At 58.1% G+C, this 12,803-nt stretch overlaps 1 protein-coding gene across 1 annotated transcript; it reads right to left on the bottom strand.

Moving 5' to 3' along the window:
* Window positions 1–19: 19 nt before the first annotated feature.
* On the bottom strand, window positions 20–10,175 carry GNB2 (G protein subunit beta 2). The gene is made up of 10 exons (XM_058285882.2): window positions 4,898–10,175; window positions 2,567–2,712; window positions 2,339–2,377; window positions 2,115–2,221; window positions 1,773–1,836; window positions 1,529–1,691; window positions 1,389–1,455; window positions 901–1,102; window positions 599–815; window positions 20–506 (listed from the first exon to the last, which is right to left on the bottom strand). The coding sequence occupies exons 1-10, from the start codon at window positions 5,643–5,645 to the stop codon at window positions 400–402; spliced, it is 1,860 nt and encodes a 619-aa protein (XP_058141865.1). The 5' UTR covers window positions 5,646–10,175; the 3' UTR covers window positions 20–399.
* Window positions 10,176–12,803: the final 2,628 nt, after the last annotated feature.

The following is a 12,803-nucleotide window of genomic DNA, read 5'->3' as shown; positions in this document are numbered from 1 at the left end:
AGCCAGAGTGGAGACCAGGTACAGACTTGGAATTGGTTCCTTTATGGAAAAACTGAAAATATAATAAAAATTAAAATAAAACCAGTTTTAAAAAAGCCAGCCCCTGGGAGTTTCCACCTCCTGCCTCTGGCCCTCCAGAGGGGTGAGGCCCCGACCCCAGGCAGCAGAAGGAAGGAGGTGTTCTGCCGCCGCCTCCTTCCCCGTTCTATTCCCATCTTCATCTCCACAGCGGGGGCCCCGGGAGGAACCAAGCCTTGGGGGAGAGCAGGGACCCAAGGCCCTGTGGCCCGGGGAGGGAGGCTCCGGTGTACCCAGCCCCGGGGCTCCGGCCTGTAGTGTGGGCGTGGGCAGGGCCCTCCCAGCCTGGGCCCGGTTGGGGTTGGGGTTGGGGTTGGGCAGTTAGTTCCAGATCTTGAGGAAGGAGTCCCAGGAGCCTGTGGCCACCGCCATGCCATCATCAGTGACCCCCAGGCAGCTCACGCGGTTGTCGTGGCCTGCGAGGACACCTGGGAGGGGAGGGCGAGATGAGGACGGATCCCATCTGGTATCCCCAGCCCTGCCTGCACCCCTCCCCCTCCCCAGGCCCCCCGGCCCTCACCTGCGCGGTCCCCCTTCATGGCATCCCAGATGTTGCAGTTGAAGTCGTCATAGCCAGCGAGCAGCAGCCGGCCACTGCGCGAGAAGGCAACAGAGGTGATGCCACAGATGATGTTGTCGTGGGAATACATGAGGAGCTCCTGATCAGCTCGCAGGTCAAAAAGGCGGCAAGTGGCGTCGTCGGAGCCCGTGGTAAAGGCGTAGCCGTTGGGGAAGAACTGCAGGACAGAGGACCAGGTGCGGTCAGGGCAGGGCCGAGGCCGGCCAAGGAAGGGGCCAGCCCAGTTCCACCCCAGGACTTACGGCCACGGCGTTGATGTCAGACTCGTGGCCGATGAAAGTCTGCCGGCACATGGAATCCCGCACGTCCCACAGCTTGATGGAGGCATCACAGGCACCAGACACAAAGGTGCGGCCATCGGGGGCCAGTGACAGGGACATCACATCCCCACTGTGTCCCGCAAAGCCTACTGTCTGCTGGCCTGTCTCGATATCCCACAGGGCACTGGAGTGGGAACCGGAAGAAAGGAGGGATCAGAGATGGGGTGAAGGACAGACAGCCTGACCCCAACCCCCTCCACCAGGTCCCTGGAGCCCCAGATCACAGAAGCCTGCTCTTGCCCCAGGCCACCCTCTCTGTGCCCTCCAGGAGACCGCAAGGTGTTCAGGAAGAGGACTCTGCCCCGACTCTCAGGGCGGATACTTCAGATACTTCGTGCTAAGGACCAAGGTCACAGGCCCTCCAGGCAGGAAGAGTGAGCCCAGACTCCCCAGCCCTGGCAGCAGCTCACCAGGTGGTATCCCCCGAGCTGGTGATGATTTGGTTGTCATCCAGGAAGCGGCAGCACGACAGGTACCCTGGGGAAGGGGGCTGGTCAGCTGGGTCTCAACAGGGCCGCCCCACCCCCTCCCCGCAGCAGTGCCCTCTCACCAGTGTGGCCAGGCAGCTCCCGGCTGACCCTGACATTGCCCTCACGGGTCTTGAGGCTGTAGATGGAGCAGATGTTGTCCAACCCCCCACAAGCCACAAAGTTCCCTGAGGGTGCGTAGGCACAGGTCATGACCCAGGAGGAGCGCAGAGGGATGGCGTGGACCTGAGGAGGACGGCAGGGCCCAGGGTCAGAGCCAGCCCGGCCCCGCGGCCCGCCCCTCCCGGCCCCAGGCCCAGCCTCTACCTTGTTGGTGGTGTAGCTGTCCCAGATGATGAGCTTCCCATCCTGGGAGGCACTGACCAGCAGCCTGGTGAAGGGCGGCAGGGGCAAGGGGCGTCAGGTCACCCTCCCTCTCTCCCCACTGGGGGAGGCCCTCGGAGATGACCCCCAGCAGCGGCCCAGGAGCTGCCCTTGGTATGACCCACAGGGATGCTGGGAGTCACAGTCTTCCCCAGTGGACTCCAGCTAGGTGGGCATCCTGTCCGGCCCCCCAGAGACTCGCACAGCTCCCCTCCCCTCCCCTCTACCTGCTCTCAAGTCGGCCCCCGAGCACCTGCACACAGAGACTGCCCCCTCAGCACACACCTGGAATCGGTGCCCCAATGCATGGCATAGATTTTTGCCAGGTGCCCACGGAGGGTCCTCCGAGTCCTCATCTGGATTCTCCCCACTGGGTCCAGCCCAGCTGTGATCTGGAGGCAGAGGCAGCAGGGGCTCAGACAGGGTCAGGCAGCTGGGCCCCAGGGAAACAGTGGCTGGGGGCTCCTGGCTCCTTCCCTGCACCCCCAGCCCAGCCCTGGACTCCTCACCTGGGTCAGCGTTGAATCCCCACATGCTTTCCGGGCATCCTGTAAGAAATGGTGGGCCAGTCAGAGGACAGAGGAGAGAAGTGGGGGAGGGGCACAAAGGACACACAAGACAGGCAGGAAAAGAGTAGACACTGAACGATTAGGTCCCCCCACCAAAAAAACACAACCCCCTCTCCAGCCCACTCCGGACCGCGGGGCAGCAGTGCACACAAGCCGCCCGGCCCTCACCCGGATCTGGTTCCGGAGCTGCTCGGCCTCCTGTCTCAGTTGCTCCAGCTCACTCATGGCGCCGGGCCCGTGGGGCGGGGTTGGGGGCGGCGGGGGGCCGCGGGACGGGGGCCGGGGGAGGCAGCTCCTCGCCGCTGGCCCGAGGCCTGGGGGATGCAGGGCTGACGTCAGGCCCGGGGCCGCGGGGATGCAGGGGGAGAGGCGGGGTGGACGGCCCGGAAGGGGTGAGCCCGCGGCGGGAGGGGCAGGGGGCGGGCCGCCGGGCAGGACAGGGTCCGCGGCCCAGGGGGACTCTGGCCCAGGAATCACAGACTTCCCCAATCTTCCTCCCGCCCCCCGGAAACGGAGCGAGAAGTGCAAGAGGAAGCGCAGGGGAAACCCCTCCCTCGGACAGCAGCCGGGCGGGAAGGCAGGAACTGGGCTGGGGGGGTGGGGAGTCCCTTCGAAAACAGACCAGGCGTCCGCCCCGGCCCCGCCCTCCAAGCACCTCATTTTCAAATGGGCGGTGGCTCTTTAAACGCACCCCCACACACCGCACACCCTCCACACACACCCCCAGCTTCGACGGGGGTGTGTGTGCAGGGGGGAGACCAGAGGGGGAAGCTGGGCTGTTCGTGGGGTTGCCTAGGCAACCGTCACCCAGACTGAGAGCACCTCATTGGTGAAGGGCCCCCACCCTAGCCCGGTTGCCACGGCAACCGCATCCGTGGCAGAGACCTGTAGGGTGGGTGACCCCACCCCCGGCCCCTCGCCCCCGCCGGCCCGGGTGCCCGCCCCTCCCCAGAACCGGCCCGGGCGGCTCTTCACAGGCTCAGGCCAAGCCGATCGGGCACTAATAGGCTCGGCACGGCTCGCGGCGGATAATCCCCGGGCCGGCTGCGCCCCATTAGCCGCCCGCGGCGGGAGGGGGCGAGGGGGCGAGGGCGGCGGGGAAGGTGGCCCCTGACCGCCTCTCCCCGCTGGCGCCGCGGCCGCCCGCCCCGCCGCGCCCGCACGCGGCCCGCGGGAGCGGCTCGCGGGTAATTAAGGCTCCGCAGAGAGGGCCCCGGCCCCGAGGCGCAGAGCTGCTCGCTCCCAGCGCCGGCGGCGGCCCCGGGCGGCCCGGCCCCCGCGCCCTCGGCCCCCTCGGCGCCCGCCCGGCTGGCTCCGCTCCCGGCGCCCGCGTCCTGCCCCCCCCCTCCCCGGACACCTGTGTGCGGCGGCCCGGCACCCAGCACCCCCGACCCCGGGGGCCCCCACCCAGCTCCCACTTCCCCCAGGCCCTGGGCGTTCCTCTTCCCGCTGACAGTGCCCCCGCCGCCTGCAGCTTTCTCCGCCAGCGCCCGCCGGGGCCCCTCCCCCAAATAAAGGAAAGGGAAGGAGGACCCGGACCCCCCCCACACCCCCAGCTCGGGACAAAGCCCCTTCCTCCCGGCAGCCGGCGGCCCGGGCCCGGCGGCCAGGCCAGCGGCCCGGGGCAGGAGGAAGCAGGCAGGGAGGAAGCGGCGGGGGGCGGGGGCGACGCGCCCTGCCCAAGGTCCCCAGCCCCGGCCAGGCCCCCTCGGCGGCCCCCCGGCTTCGGGGGCTCCAGCGGCTGGGGCGCCCAGGAGAAGCGGGGCGCCGCCGCCTCCGCAGGTCTGGCGGGGCGCAGGGCGGGAGGGCCGGGGGCCCCCGGGCCGGGCGGCTGGAAGGCGCGGGCCGGGGCCGCGCTGCGAGGCGCTGTGGGCCTGGCCCGACGGCCCGCGCGACCTCCATTTTGCCTAAAAGCCAGCTGGGCGGGGGCGCCCGGGAGCGGGGCTCGGGACGAGGACTGGCGGGGGGCGCCGCCGGCCGGGGGCTCGCCAGGCTGGGGGCCCGGGGGCCCGGGGCCACGGGCAGGGCCCCCGGGGGGGAGGGCGGGCTCGAGACGGGGTGGCCTGGCCGCCCGGCTCGCAGTCCCGAGGCTTCTGGAGTTTGGCAAGGCGAGTGCCGGCGGGGGCGCGGGACGCGGGGCTCGGGGTGCTGCCCGGGGCCCGGCGGGAGGGCGGCGGAGGGGAGGGCAGGGGGCGGGACGGGGCCTAGAGGAACCCCCAAATTCAGCCCCCCAACTTCTGCAGGCAGGCGGGGCTGGGGCCTGGGGCCGGGCAGAAGGCTGCCTCTGCGGCAGGGAGCGCGGGCACGACTGGGGGGCGAGGGGTTCCCGCCGGCTCCCCTTCCGGGTTGGGGAACGACGGGGCCGGAGGAAGGGAGGGGAGAGGTCTGGAGAGGTACGTCCGCTCCCGAGAGGCCAGACCGCGGAGGGCGAAGGGAGAGAGGTGCCCCCCAGGGGCCGTGGGGCTGGGGGCACGAGCGCGAGCGCGCTCGCGGCGGTACCTGTGGCGGTGGACTCTGCGCGGGGGTCGCTGGAGGAGCGCGGCACGTCCTGTCTTCCTCCGCGGCGGAGGCGGCGGCGGCGGCGCGGATGGATTTCCTCAGTCGCCCAGGCTCGGCCGCCGGCGCTGCGCTCCCCAGAGCGGAGGGATCCCGCCCGCCGGTGACGCGGCCGCCGCCGCCGCGCCCAGGGTCCGGCTGGACGAGACCAACGCCTGCGTGCGGGGAGGGCGAAAGGGAAAAACACCGCCTCGGTGCCGCGGTGGAACCGGACACAACGGAGGGAGGACTCCGCGCTCTTTCGACGCCAAAAAAAAAAAGGTGGGCCCCAAGAAATGATTTGCTTCCTGAAGAAGAGCAAGACCTCCGCCGGGGTCTCCCCCGGGACTAACAGAGGTGGTACCGGCACCGCGGAGGGGGGAACCCGCTCGGTGGTCACGTGAGAGGCCTCCTGCCCCTCCCGGATTGGGCGGCTCCGGACTGGGCTGGGGAGCTCGGCGCCCCAGTTCTGGGTTTGACATCGCCCCCCGCCCTGGGGCGAGCCCGCTCTCAGAGATCCCCGGACCGGGACAGGGCTGGGCCCTCCACGAGGCGGCCGCGGGAAAAGCGGCGGTTCCCCAGGTCCCGGAGCTGCAGTGCGGAGGGACCTGTGCGCACCCTTGGGAATGCTGTGAAGAGCGTCCTGCCCGGGCCCAAGCGGGGCCCGGTGGGCTTTTGGAGAGCCCTTTTCAGGGCCGCATGTCCCTGTCATAGCAGCTCAGATTTATTGAATCCTCACGACAATCCTGTGAGGTTAAGTACTAGCATTATCTCCATTTTATCGTGGCGGAAACAGACCTAGGGCTGCAGAGCTGGGATGTGAACCAAGGCGGCTGTAATGACTTTATTGTGCAATTATATCAGTATTAGCCTCTTGATGAGACTCCCCTGTGGGCCATCCTTGTAACGACGAGAATGGAGGGGTAGGGCTCAGTTTCAGTTTAGGGCCTGTAAAATGAGGGTGTTGATAGCTACCCGCCCACAAGTGTCTTGGACTGCTGAGATCCCCATGGATTGTGAAAGTTCAACAATCTTTGAAACCTTGTGCAATTTGAAAGTAAAAGTAGCAGCTATTCATTTCTCCTCTGTTAAGGGTACTACAAATAATTTCTCAAAGCAGAATTTCTTTTTTAAGAAAAAAGTCACATTCTTAGTTGCGCATAAATTGTTTTTTGGCACCTCCCAATTCAGTGACACATTAGGGTAGATGATAGATGTCAGTCAGCTGTTAAAATTTGGAAGAGACCTCGTAAAGGTAATGTATTTCAATTTCCTCAATTTATAAATGGGCAAAGTGACTTCCCTAAAGTCAGTCAGAAAACTAGCAGCCTAGGACCAGAACCAAATTTTGTTAATCTCTCTAGGGCATCTGACGCTGCTTCCTCTCTATTGGTTTCTGTGCTAATAAATGCTTGCCTGTTTTAACTCATACAGCAAACATTTATCAAGCCCCACACATGTATTAGGCTGTGGGGTAGGCACAGAGGGTTCAACCCTGGATAGCATGTGTGCTATCTGCTGCCTCCATGGAGCTTACAATCTAAAGAGGAGTGGGGTAGTCATTGAAATAACAATTAGCGTGGGTTGCTTGGGAGTGCCACTTACTGAGAGCAGAGCACTTTAGAGGGGACACATTTAGGAAGGAAGATCAAGAATTTTAGGTTGGGACGTGTTGGTTTGAGATGCCTGTGAGACACACTAGGAGACACGTTCATTTGCGGCTGTAGAAGCAGGTCTGGAACTTAGCTGAGAAGCCTGGGTTGGAATAGTGCCTTGGGAGTGAGTGGCATATTAGAGCAGATGAAGTCATAGAGGTTCAGAGAAGAGACAAGATGGCCTACGACCAAGCCCTGAGAAGCTCCAACATTTAGAGGTCAGGCAGAGGAGAACCAGTTGCCAAAGGAGAAGCCAGAGATCTAAGAAGAAAATGAGGAGAATGTGGTGTTCTGGAAGCCAGAAGAAAAACACATTCCAAAAGGGCAATTGTTGAATGCTGCAGGGAGATGAAGCAAGACTGGACTGAGAAGTGTACGTAGGGTTGAATAACATGGAGGTCACTGGTGGGTGCCTTTGTCCAGAGCATTTTCAGTAAATAGTAGTGTCAGGAATCTGCTTGCAGTGACTGAGGGTGATGAAGAAATGAGGCAGTGGAGATAACTAAAGTGGTCAAGCCATTGGGTATCTTGGTTTGGAGGAGGTGCAGAAAGATAGGGCAGTAGTGGAAGAGAATGTGGAGTCAAGGCATTTTTTTTGATGGGAGCTCCTGGAGCTTGTTTAGATGCCAATACAGAGGTACGGGATGGCCAACAGATGACCAACTTCCCTGAGAAGGCAGAAGCCCTGGAGCACATGTGGAGGAAGTGTCTCTGATGGGTCGTGGGACACTTCCTCCTTCCTCTATTCTTTCTCAGGCTTGTCTTTGACCTTCTCCTCCTCAGCGCACCCTGTACAAATTGATGTTTCCCATGATCTTGACTTCAGTCTCCTCACTCTGTTATTCATTGGTGACTTCATCCACTAATGTGACTTGAGCTACCTCTTTTTTTTTTTTTAAGACACATATTTATTTCTCCACGCCCCCACCTCCCATTGTTTTGCACATTCTGTCTGCTCTTTGTGTGGTCTTCTGTGTCTGCTTGTCTTCTCTTGAGGCAGTACTGGGAACCGATCCTAGGACCCTCCAGAGTGAAGGGAGGCGCTCAATCACTTGCACCACCTCAGCTCCCTGGTCTGCTGCATCTCTTATTGTCTCTCCTCTGTGCCTCCATATGCCGTGCCAACACTCCTGCATGGGCCAGCACTCCACATGGGCCAACTCACTGCTCAGTCCAGCTTGCTTTTCACCAGGAAGCCCTAGGAATTGAACCCTGGACATCCTATATGGTAGACAGGAGCCCAATCGCTTGAGCCACATCCACTTCCCTGAACTACCTCTTAATTGCTCATAACTCTCAAACCTCCATCTCCAGTCAGAAGTCTCTCCCTGGGTGCGGAATTGTTGTGTGTCCAACTGCAGATCAAATATCTCCATTTGGATGCTCATGAACAGTGGTATGCTGGAGTCAGCTTGTGCCAGCCAGCTCATACATTGTATACCTCTCTCCCCAACTCTTTGTCCAGTGAAGTCATGTTGATAGTAGGAACTTAAAATTAGCCATGGTGGGACTATTTACACCATGGAGATCCTCAAATGCCTCAGACCAGGGCTCTTCCCCCTCCCCCACTTCCCCAGAGCTGGTTGCTAAAACATTTACTCACACCAGTGTTCACAGACCTCCCACATTCACTATCTTCATAACTAATCACCTTCCACCGCCCTGCACCCTGCCCCATCCTGCTCTTTCCAGAATCTCTTGGCCCAGTTAAAAGCATCCCTATCCACCTAGGAGCTTCCTATTCCCTCATTTTCCACATCCAAAGGATGATCAACTAGTTAGGATATAGTCTAAGCTTCTAAAACAAAAAAGCCCAAAAATACAGTGACTTAGGCAACAAATCCAAAGTAGCCACGCCCAGATTGTGGAGTCATTGCTGCCAACCTCAGCCTGTAGCTTCCATCTTTGGATCCACCATGGTCCAGGCAGCTCCTACCATCGTATCTGAATCTCATCCACTGGGAAGGGGGGATGGAGAGCACAAGTTCTTTCCTGTTTAAAGACATCACTAACTCTGCTCAGAAGTTGGCCGGATACAAGGAAGGCTGGGAAATGTAGTCTCCAGCCATGTATCCAGCTAAAACAATAAGAAAGAAAGAAAGAAAGGAGATAGATATTAGTGTGAGCCAGCAGGCCATGCCATTGCTGGATAAATCCTGTCAATTCCACCTCTTAAATATTGTTTAAATCCAGCCCTTCTGCTACTTGCCAATAACTCTTATCTTGGTTTTTGCCTATTTCGGCCTGGCCTCTAGGATAGTCCCTCTCTAATCAACCTTCCAAATAGCTCCCAGGGATATCTTTCTAAAATGTAAATTGGATCATGTAACTTTTCTGTTCAAACCATGCAGTAGTTCCATGAAAAGGGCCAAACTTTTTTGATGACACACAGTCTAGGTCTTGTCCCCTCTCAGAATGCCTTCCAACTCCACTTCCTTGGCAGCTGGGGAAATTCAGGTCATTTTCTTGGGCTTAGTCTAAATACCGTCTCTCCTTGAAGCACTCCATGAGTACACTGTTGTCTGTGCCCCGCTGAAATGCTGCAATGCAGCCTTTCCTGGACTCGGTTTATTTTTGGGCATTTGCCACCTGCTCTGGGCCAGGGGCTCCCGGTGAAGCCAAGGCAGACTTTTTTTTTTTTTTTAAGAAGCCGTAGATTACATAAATGATAAATAAAAAACGTAGGGGGGATGCGGTATAGCAGTGCTCCAAAATGTACTCATCAAATGCAATGAATGTACCACACTAATGAAAGAAGTTGTCATGTGGGAGGAGTGGGGGCTGTGGTTAGTGGGGTATATGGGAACCTCTTATATTTTTATTTTTTAACATTTTGTTTTACTCATGTATCTTGGGGAAAAAAATTAAACAATTTAAAAATACATATATATGGGGGGGGGTTCCTTCTGCCTAGAAGAGCCCATACCAATTCTTGGTGCATATTTCCATGTTTCTCTCCCTTTTCTCAACAAGTTCTGTTCTGTCCCCCATTTTCCAATAAATTCTTTTTACTGGCATTTATATAGGGAATCCCACATAACCCACCCCCTCCCCCTTGGGCACACTTTTTTATCTGGCAGAATTCTAGATGAGAGCCCAGCAAGCAATGAACAGACCCCTACAAGATGACAAATTTCCAAGGTATGGGGTCTGAGAGGGCTTTTCCTACCACCTGGATGTCATCATCAGGTGCTCAAGTTCGTCCATCTGAATGTGTGAAATGTAAGAACCACTGGATGTCATTATTGAATGAATTGTTCAAGCACCAACCTTCCTGGCTAGACATCAAACTCTGTGAAGTCATTCTGTGTTTTATTCCCAGTGCCTACCAGGCACCTAGGGAACAGTTATGGAATGAATGAAAGCATAACATTGTCCCCAGGCTCAGCATTCTTCATATGCTTTGGTTCAGATCCCAGCTCTGTTCTTTAACAGTTGAGTGACCTTGGGCAAGTCACTTAACTTCTCCATGCCTCTGTTTCCCCATCTGCAAAATGGGGATTTATTAAATGACTTAATATTTGTAAAGCCTTTATAACAGTGCCTGGCACATACTAGATGCTTTGTCTGCTAAATAAAAATAGAGTTACAGATATGAAAGAGTTGTTCTTTGACTACTTGCCCAGTCTCACCCCCACATGACATTTGCCTCTGCCAACAGCTCATGGTTAATCCACCTTCTAGATTGAGCTCCCACTGCACCAAAACTCCTTGAAAGCAGAGATATAGCTTATACATCTTAGTAATCTCATGCCTGGCACACAGTAGGCATAAAAAGTGTCTCTTGAGGGAAGCGGATGTGGCTCAACTGACAGCGTCTGCCTACCATTTAGGAGGTCCAGGGTTCGATACCCAGGGCTTCCTGGCCCATGTGGTGAGCTGGCCCAGGCGCAGTGCTGCCACAGGCAAGGAGTGCCGTGCCATGCAGGGGTGCCCCCCCCACATAGGGGTGCCCCACGCTCAAGGAGTGTACCCCGCAAGGAGAGCCACCCCACAGGAAAAACACAGCCCGCCCAGGTGTGGCACTACACACACAGCTGACCCAGCAAGATGATGCAACAAAAAAAGACACATATTCCTGGTGCCACCTGACAAGAATGCAAGCGGACACAGAAGAACACACAGTGAATGGACACAGAAAGCAGACAATGGCGGGGGGGTGAGAAATAAATAAAATAAATCTTAAAAAAAAAATGTATCTTGAGTCAACAAATGGGTAAATGAAATATAACAAACTTCCCCTCAACCACCACCATAATACAGTGCGTTCTCTTGTCAGGTCCCATGGCCAATGAAAACTGGCTACAGTAGCTTGGAAGGTAAACCAAGTCCACCTGTAATAGCAGATTATAGCTTTTCCACCAGACCTGAGAGGCAAATTCACTTCTCAGTACCAGATAAACTACCATCTTCTGCCTTATGTCTAGTAATAGTAAAGCCTCAAAGACTTCCCAAGGACATTCTGAAGGCCCGATGACCACCAAGTAGTCCCAATGCTCAGCTCTTAGCCGGCACCTGATTCTGGTGTCAGGTTAAGTCTTCACCACCAGTCATTCAGCAGATGAGGACAGTGAAGCTTGGGGCGGGAGGCGGAGGGACAGAAACAAGGTCATCTCTCAAGTGGCTGACAAGAGAGCTGGGCTCTAGGCCTGGCTCTGCCCACCAAGGGCTGCATGACCCAAGGCAGGGCCCTGCTGCTCTCTGGGGAAACCCCTGCAAAATCTGGGTGTTGGATCAACGATCACTGAGGTTTCTCCAACTGGGGCAGTTTTTGACTCGGAGGTGGCTGCCCCAGGTGATCATGGGTATTGACAAGGTAAATGTACACAGGAAGTGAAGTTGACATCATTAAACATCAACAAATAGAGAGGCACAGGCTGTGAGTGGACTCACTCTCCGCCAGTGTTCCTTTAATCCTCACCTCAACACTGTGAAAGGTGGGGAAATGCAGTCTCTGAGAGGTTAAGGGGTTCACCCAATTCATCTAGACCTCAATTTATAGAGAAGCCAATGACTGCTCTAGGGTCACTCAGGAGAGCCTCAATCTCCCAGCTTCTGGGCCAGTACTCTCCCAACAGCTCACCCCTCCCACTGCAGCTCAGACCCCGCCAGCCTGGACTCAGAACCAACCAACCCCTGCATGTCAGAAGCCACTGTGGCCAGTGCAGAACCTTTGGCTGGGGAAGGGCGGGGCTTCTTCCAGGGAGAGCATCTGGTGAGCAGAGAGCCTTCAGGGACCCGGTGACTATACTCATAGTATCCTCCTCTTCTGCCCTCTCTGGTCTTAAAGCCCTCCCTCCCAAACAAGCAGTGGGGAGCATCCCACCATCCACATATATACGCGTGCAATAGTCACCCCGTGCACGGAGCTACACCTGCCCACGCACGTATTGAACTAGTACCCACAGGCGCACACCTACACACACACATGCTTTCACAAGACGCTCTTAGCCAACCCAGCTATAAGGGCCGCTCCTCACCACCACTTTCCAACCCGCTGTGGAGGTGAAGTTGAGCCACAGCCCAGGCCAGCCTGGAAGTCTTCGAGACCCACTTGCTTGATAAATGCCTCCAGGGCCGAGCCAGGGACTGAAGAGAGAGGAATAGGGGAAGGAAGCTAAGACTGGGTTAGCTGAGCGCCTGTGTGTGAGTGTGTGTACAGGTAGGTGTGTATATGGAAGGCCCAGGCTCTAGGGGGGGCACTAGGGGACGGGGTGGGGATGGGGGAAGAAGGGCCGTCAGAAAGTTGAGAGTTGAAAGAACCAGGGAGAAGAAGGGGCCACACCCCCTCCAGGACTTCTCTCTTTGCTTCTCCCTTCTCCTCCCTCTCCCGGTCGACTTCTCTCGGCCCAGGCTTTGCAGAACTACGTTCGCGAGCGCTGGCTTAAAATCAGCCACGGTGGGAGACAGCTCTCCGGCACCGCGGCGCCTTCTTCCCGACCCCGCTTAAACCGTGAAGGAGCTGGGGCCCCAGCGGACACGCTGCGGAGCCCAGGTCCCTGGATGGCCGGGCAGTCGTCTCTTTGCTACTCCTCCTCTCGGTCCGTCTACCTCTAAGGCCGGTCTCCACGCCTCGGCGCTCCCGCCGCCCCGGCCCGCCGCCCCGCGCCGAGGCTCCTGCCGCTTTAAAGCGACGGCCCCCGGCCGCGTTATTGTCTCGCCTCGCAGCCAATCGGCAGCGCCGTTGGGGGCGGGGGATCCAGCCTCCCGATTGG

Source organism: Dasypus novemcinctus, chromosome 23, assembly GCF_030445035.2.
Source record: "Dasypus novemcinctus isolate mDasNov1 chromosome 23, mDasNov1.1.hap2, whole genome shotgun sequence".
NCBI lineage: Eukaryota > Metazoa > Chordata > Mammalia > Cingulata > Dasypodidae > Dasypus > Dasypus novemcinctus.
This window is presented reverse-complemented; position numbering and strand designations above follow the sequence as displayed.

Excerpts from the sequence above, each read along its gene's own strand:
- GNB2 (XM_058285882.2), bottom strand. The coding sequence starts at position 5,645 with ATGACAGGGACATGCGGCCCTGAAAAGGGCTCTCCAAAAGCCCACCGG. Across the intron at positions 816-900 it reads CTGACATCAACGCCGTGGCC|TTCTTCCCCAACGGCTACGC; the intron begins GTAAGTCCTGGG and ends TCTGTCCTGCAG. Across the intron at positions 507-598 it reads CATGAAGGGGGACCGCGCAG|GTGTCCTCGCAGGCCACGAC; the intron begins GTGAGGGCCGGG and ends CTCCCCTCCCAG.